At 37.4% G+C, this 7,486-nt stretch overlaps 1 protein-coding gene across 2 annotated transcripts; it reads left to right on the top strand.

Annotated features, from left to right (window-relative positions):
• Nucleotides 1-1,174: 1,174 nt before the first annotated feature.
• Nucleotides 1,175-7,257, top strand: LOC110797136 (serine/threonine-protein kinase SRK2I). 2 transcript variants are annotated; one of them, XM_022002230.2, is made up of 9 exons: nucleotides 1,175-1,660; nucleotides 3,453-3,527; nucleotides 3,615-3,716; nucleotides 3,792-3,845; nucleotides 3,975-4,067; nucleotides 4,321-4,413; nucleotides 6,217-6,321; nucleotides 6,422-6,520; nucleotides 6,688-7,257. In XM_022002230.2, the coding sequence occupies exons 1-9, from the start codon at nucleotides 1,475-1,477 to the stop codon at nucleotides 6,970-6,972; spliced, it is 1,092 nt and encodes a 363-aa protein (XP_021857922.1). In that variant the 5' UTR covers nucleotides 1,175-1,474; the 3' UTR covers nucleotides 6,973-7,257. The 2 variants fall into 2 exon arrangements, with proteins under 2 accessions (XP_021857922.1, XP_021857923.1); XM_022002231.2 differs by lacking the exon at nucleotides 6,217-6,321 and having other exon boundaries at nucleotides 1,183-1,660.
• The last annotated feature ends 229 nt before the right edge of the window (nucleotides 7,258-7,486 follow it).

Below are 7,486 nucleotides of genomic sequence, written 5' to 3'. Positions count from 1 at the left end.
GCTAAATTTCCACAATTCGCTAATTAAAACCACATGCAAAAAATATCTAATAAACATTTAATCATAAAGACAAGACTCGACTCAAGACAAGAATCTTGACTTTATAAATTAATTAGAATAAGCATCGAACGGGTTCCTGAAGAAGAAATGTCCAGTGGACGAGTGTTGGGAGCCCAACAAACACTAAAAGAAGTAATAGTAACCCCGTGTCACCTCTGTGACGGGATTTCCTGCGCTTAAAGAAGCAATTGTCTTGTATCACCAATTAGAAGTAACTGCCCTACGGTCTCGTACTTCCCCCACTGGTCATACTCAAGGTGCATACGTTTTAAGAGTTTTGAAGCTTATTCGGTTTCACTTTACGTTTATTTATATTTTATGAAAAGTCGGCTCAGCACACAATCAAATAAAACATTTAATAAACGAACGTCCAAACAATGCTTCTTTTAGAATCCTTTAGGGCTTGTGAACAATGCACAATATTAGTCGATACTTATGAACCCGACTCGATATTAACCCATATCTACCAACTCTAACCGAACCGACCCGTTAATTTTTCAACTCGACCCGATCCGATCTGTTATTCAAATGAATCTGTTTCAATCGAATCGATGAACCAGCCCAAATCAGATCCGTTTGTTTGATTGACACCCCTAAGAGGGAGTATATGTTACAAAGCATTTAAAGTTGTACGGAAGGGATATTGATTTAATAATGGGACGTACAATAAATCGATAAATGTTGTGCATCTGAATGTATAAACCAATATTTCAATATTTTTAGAATATAGTGGTAAGTCGGTAACCGGTAAGTGGTGGAGTACTCCGTAACATGCATCCAAGAGCGCAAATAATTGGGCCTTGTTGAACAATCTGGGTAACCGACTTTACGGCTTTACCGCCCAACTGCAGATTCTCCACAGTTTCACATGGGTTTACCCATAACTTTATCCAAACACCTTCCGACACCCGTCATTTTTATTATTTTTATATCCCAAAATATCTTCTGCATCACTTTACCAAACAAGTTTACTCGGTTAATTAAATTAAATCCAATAAACAACGTAAACCTTATTGTAATATTTTACTTTTTATATACGGAAAATACCAAAATAATTGTCCCCAGTAACGCAACCGTATCATAAACGACGCCGTTTCATTCATCACCTCACTCATTTGTCCTTTTCCTTTTTACCTTCAACAAAAATCCTCCCCTTTCTCCTTTCTCTCTGCTCATACATCACTCTCTTCTCTTACCTATATCTCTCTCTCCTTTTTCCCACTCATCGGAAACTTTGACCGATTAATCGGAGTTTGATCGACGATCCAGGGTTTCGAATTAGCTCTACCGTAATCGAAAATACGTCACCGTTTTTGGTTTTCTGCTGTAAATGTCATCGGATGATCGGAAGATCTCACGGTGTTAGATTGAAGAAGAAGTTGTGACCTTCGATTGAGGCGGTATTGGAATCAAAATGGACGGCATTAGTCGATCTCAGGCGTCGGTAAACCCTGCCATGGATATGCCGATTATGCACGATAGTGACCGGTATGATTTTGTCCGAGATATTGGTTCTGGAAACTTCGGCGTTGCTCGTTTGATGAGGGATAAGCATACTAAAGAGCTTGTTGCTGTCAAGTATATCGAACGAGGCGATAAGGTTTAATTATTTTTCTGCGATTTAGTTTTTGGAGTACTTTTGAATTCACATCAGTTGTTGTTGTGTTATTTATTGTTGTTATTTTTTGTGGCGTTTTTCTAAATTTGGAGGAGTTCCTAATTCGGGAAAAAAATGGCAGACGGACTATATTTGTTGGAGCTGATTAGGATTTTTTAATTTCCTTTCTTTTCTGGGGAACTCACGTGAATAGTGTTTTTAGTGGGTTTTGAAATTTAGGAGTTTATCTTTATCCTCTAATTCCCGTGATGTTTATCCTTTTCGAATACTTCGTATATTTTTTGTTGGGAACAAATTTGACCAGAGTCTTTGGTTCCTTCACGCAATTTTTCTTCTTTTGTGATGTTAAATGCTCTTTTTCTTTTTGTTACCCGTGTATGAATTTTGTTGTGTATTTGTAATGATTTGCTCTGATTTGTTTGACATTGGGAGCTGTTAAAATTAGAAAGCTATTTTAAGGAGAAAGGGGATTTCCCCTAGAAGTATGTACGGAGTATTAAATAAACAGGTTTTGGGGTTATATTTGATAAACTTTTAGGGATGCATTAATAGGGGGCTGTACCGTTGTAGGTGGTTTTCGGGTTTTATTAATGGAGGTGATATGTATTTATATGTTTGTTTCAATTTTGAACATGACGTGATAGGTTTGAGGTGTTATTTGAGTGCTGAATGCTGACGGTGGAGATTGTCTTGAGCATTTTGAACACTTATATGTTTGTTTGAATTTTGAACATGATGACGGGTTTGAGGTATATTTGAGTGCTTAGTGTAGTAAGCATACACGATATGAATCTCATGAGGGATTCGTTTTTTATGGGATATTAGATTTTACTGATATACTTTATTGAACGTGGAAGATTGTTATTTTTTCCCTAGGGGTAGGTAAGGACATATAGTTGTAGACTTGTAGGCAAACATTTTGGAGTGGCGGGGACACACAAATTTAAGATTCTTTCAGGTTAATGTGTGAAATGCTAGTGATAGGAATTTGGTCTAAACCCTTCACTAAAAGTTGATATATATTGCCTTTATGGTTGTCTTTCCCCTTGATTCACGAGTCCATGTCTGGTGATATGGTGTAGGACTGTAGGGGCTTGTTACTTAGAAACTACCTGGTTCGACTCCAGCAAATTGCACATTAATACAGGGATTTAGTAAGTGGTATGCTGGGAATGATGTAACTTGTAAGTGTATTATTCACCTGGTTGTCTTAAGTTTAGGAGAAGGCACACATGCAAAGGGTTCAGAAGTTGGTCCTGTTGACTGATTTAGGCTGACATGGATCCCGGATGAGTTGGATTTATGCGGCCTTAACCTAGATGAATGAATATTATAACAGACAGAGGTTGTTCTCGTTAAATTCCTGAATCAGAGCATATAAACAGTTTAATGAGCCATCTGAAATTACATAATTCCAAGTGAATCTTTCCGTTCTATTGGAAATGGATTTGGAATAACACCTTTGAGATGGTCATGAAGAGATACAAAACCATTTAAAGTTAGGATAGTAGATATAGCTAAGAGGTATATTAAATTCATTTACTTCGGTATTATGGATCTAGATATTTATGGTTTAGTGTTAGTATTTTTATATCCCTTCGTTAGGAAACAGTTGGAACTATGCTGGTATCGTATGGTTTGAACTTTGAAGGAGCAATTGACAACTGACAAGTATTTCGAACATGAACTGATTTATAGGTAGTTTTTTTTTCTCCTTTTTTTAAAAAACCTGACAAGGGTTTTCAGTCTTTCTTTTGGCTATATTTTATTGCAGATAGATGAGAATGTTCAAAGAGAGATCATCAACCACAGGTCACTGAGGCACCCAAATATTGTTAGATTTAAAGAGGTTTGTTCAGAACCTTTTTTTTCTCTAACTTAAATTTTGCACATAGAGATTCTTATTGCAGTTTCCATTTATCTGAATACTGAATAGGTCATTTTAACACCTACTCATCTGGCAATTGTGATGGAGTATGCATCTGGAGGAGAGCTCTTTGAGAGAATATGTAATGCGGGCCGGTTTAGTGAGGACGAGGTTCTTGATTCAGCTGTTTTCTTTGCTGGTTTTCTATTGTTTATTTAATTTCTACTGATGCTGGCTTGGCTGCAGGCTCGCTTCTTTTTCCAACAACTTATTTCGGGAGTTAGCTATTGTCATGCAATGGTCTGTAATGCAATTTCTCTGTAACTATCTTTTAACTTCATATATAGATACTCACGTCAATAAAAAAAAATTCCGTGTAGTCTCAAACAGGATAATTTGATTGTCTTATATATCTTATTTGTTATGAAGCAAGTGTGTCATCGAGACCTAAAGTTGGAGAACACTTTATTGGATGGAAGTCCTGCTCCTCGACTGAAGATATGCGATTTCGGATACTCGAAGGTACTACACTGACTCTACATTTGGCCCGCGTCATTTTTTCACATTTCAATTCATAGAGATTCATGTTTTCACAATTGAATAGATTTTCTGCTTTTGTATTTTTTTCACCTGTGTTATGGAGGATTCAGATCATATTCTTTTCATGTATTAGTTTGAGCTAGTTGTCCTAGAAGACACTTTTACTTATTTATATGAGGCCCCTTTTAGATTATCACGTACTGTTAATGATATGTCGTGTGCTTCTTTCTTCCAGTCTTCTGTGTATCATTCACAGCCCAAATCCACGGTGGGGACCCCTGCTTACATTGCTCCTGAAGTCTTACTGAGGAAAGAATATGATGGAAAGGTATCCATTTTCTCTTTCCTGTTTGTGGCGCACTCTCGCATGAATGTACTTTAGAACCAGTTTGTCATTGATATGTAACTTGTGTTTAAGAGAACTCTTAGAACTTTCTTGTGGAATCCAGTTACCCATGCATTATATTGCCTGCATATAGCTTTGATTGGTGACCTTGTACCTGAACAACTTATGGAGAAGTTTTTGACTCAGCTTTTAGAAAGACCTGCTACTGCCAAGTGCCAACCCGTAAATCCGTAATGCTTATGTTGATGATCAGGAATTATCAACTGCTTCTTTACATCCTGCGACTAGAAGTAATTGTTGCTTATTGAAGTGGTTTTTAATAGTATCCCCTCTCTAATTGTCTCTGGCCCGCACTCCATGTATCTTATTTTCTTATATTTGTTCACTTCTAAGATATTGTACAATCCTTTTCAAGGACCCAGAATATCCGTCCATTACATTGGATTTGGAAGCTTCTCCATATAACTTGGAAATTGATGTCGAGCAAGAGAAATCAAGAATTGTCTTAAACTTGAATCAGTGGGATTTCGTTTAGTTAGTTGGCCTTCGCTCACATGGTTTGGGGTCCTCGATGTTAAGACTTAAGCATGTAACTGAATTCCCTTGTGTTTCTCTGATCATGGCTAATACTTGACATTCAAGTAAAGTTTGCTCTAAAGTCTAAATACATACTGGAAAGGGATATTCAAAGTCGTGATGCTCTGCATGATTTGGATCTGAAAGACAAAGGAGCCTCAGGAGAAGATTTTTGGACTTTGATTTTAAGTAAAGGCTTGCTAAAATGGTAGTAGAAGAAATGATTATATTCCTCTCTTTGTAGGTGGATAGGAATTTAGTATTGACGAACCTTCATTTCTTTTGTTCGGTTGTAGTGCCCTTTCTCATCCCATAAAGCAACTAGCTGCACAACCGCAACAGCTGGGCTCAAAGAGACTTCATGAAGCACAACTGTCTGCTGTTGCCTATTGTGCATTCCAAGACAACTGAGCATTTCAGAATAACATATTCCTTCTGTTTTTTCTTGGTCTCTACAAGCGATATTTTGCAGTCTTAACTTCTTTCTAATGGTAAAACTCACCGATACTGAACTTGAATAACACAATATTTATCTGGTCACCATCAATTTATAGACAGATTCATCGTGGAATTGTTAGCAATTTGGTGGTGGCTAGAGATGGTCCCTTGGTCTTGATATGGGGTCAAGGTTGAATCGCAGAAAGGAGGGGGTGGGGCGTCAGAAAGGGAAACTCACTTCCCTTTTTTGGGTGTTCCGAAATGCAGAATATTTCTGTAAGAATGTCCACCTAGTTTCACGTTCATGTGCATCAGATTATGTTTCTTGGTAGCTATCAGTAGGGTGAAGATCACTCATGCAATAACAATTACTTCGTACAAAACAAGGAAGGAAAATCAGTCTTTTCTTACATTTGCGAGGCTGCATCTGTGGGCACAGTAAGGCTTTTATATGTCTTGTTTGTATATTACATCCTACAGAAAAGAGTTAAATTCAAAACCCAGAGATGATAAAAATATGGAAAATGCACCGCTCTACCACTTCCTGATTTACGTTGTTAACCATCTTAGAATTTGAGCTTGAATACTCGATAAAGATAATTAAAGTTCAAATACTATACCTGGTAATTTTGCCGGTATTTTGCGTATTGTTTTCTTTCTAGGAGTATAATTTGCTCTGTATTTGCACATCTAAGACCCACGCTGCAACGTGTGTCCATATCAGACTTGTATGCTGTTGTTACTGACATGGATGTATGTTGGGCATCGCAGATAGCAGATGTGTGGTCATGTGGGGTGACTTTGTATGTAATGTTGGTGGGTAGATATCCTTTCGAGGATCCTGAGGAACCAAAGGACTTCAGGAAGATGATTCAAGTATGTACTTTAATTTTGATCATAAGTGACAGTGGCTTGACAAATTTTTGATTGACAATCACATTTTTGTATTTTTAACCTGTGTTTCATTTTTCTGCAGAGAATATTGAGTGTTCAGTATGCAATTCCTGACGGTATATTTATATCACCAGAGTGCCGCCACCTTATCTCCAGGATCTTTGTTCAAGAACCTGAGTCGGTAAGCAATTCGTTTTGACATAATTAGCTTTTTTGTTGTTATTGTCAAATGATTATTGGATGGCATATTTTCCTTGTTTGTATGTTGGGAAGAGTGATTTTCTTACTTAGCTGGTTCATTATCGTTGTTAGTTAGATTTAGCTTACACTCGTTAGTGTGCATCACAGAGGATCACAATTCCTGAGATCAAGAGACATGATTGGTTTATCAAAAACTTACCCACTGATCTTACGGATGAGAACTCAGTGAGCAACCAATTTCAAGAACTGGAGCAACCCATGCAAAGCATTGATGCAATCATGCAAATCATCTCAGAGGCCACTATCCCTGCTGCTGGATCATCAGCGCTCAATTTTCTCTCAGACACACTCGATATGGATGAAGATATTGATGACTTTTCAGATTCTGAGATTGATATTGATAGTAGTGGAGAGATAGTTTATGCAATGTGATTGTCCAAGTGTTAGGTTCCTGTTTGATGGAGGTTCTAGCATTATTCTCATTACTACTCTAAAGCTATTATTTTGCTTTTCAATCATGATTGAAATGTTTCAGCTCCTCTCTTCTGTTGTTGTAGTTGATACATGTAGCCATAGAGAGGGTAGTAGAGGGTGAGGTACTGCTGGGGTTAATAGGCGATTATGGCATTGTGCCCTCCAACTTAGTGTTGATTTCCTCTGTTCTTTCAGGTTTGTAATATATGTTTTTTATATCGAAATGGTTGAAGCTTCTTGTTCCGATTCCTCGTGAATTTTGATGTTGAAACAGCAACCCATGTTTTATAGGTGGGTGCTGAAGCTTCTTGTTTGTTGTGCTATACTCAGTATAATGGACATTGCCCACTGTAATATGCAGAGCTACTCTCTTGTATGTTTGTGTTATTTACAGAACTATGGACTTCAAATGAAGCTTTTAAATTTTAATAATCTTCTTATCGTGCCAGACAGCTACTCTCCCTCTCAAAAA

The sequence above is a fragment of the Spinacia oleracea genome, chromosome 3, assembly GCF_020520425.1.
Source record: "Spinacia oleracea cultivar Varoflay chromosome 3, BTI_SOV_V1, whole genome shotgun sequence".
In the NCBI taxonomy this organism is placed as follows: Eukaryota; Viridiplantae; Streptophyta; class Magnoliopsida; order Caryophyllales; family Amaranthaceae; genus Spinacia; species Spinacia oleracea.
This window is presented reverse-complemented; position numbering and strand designations above follow the sequence as displayed.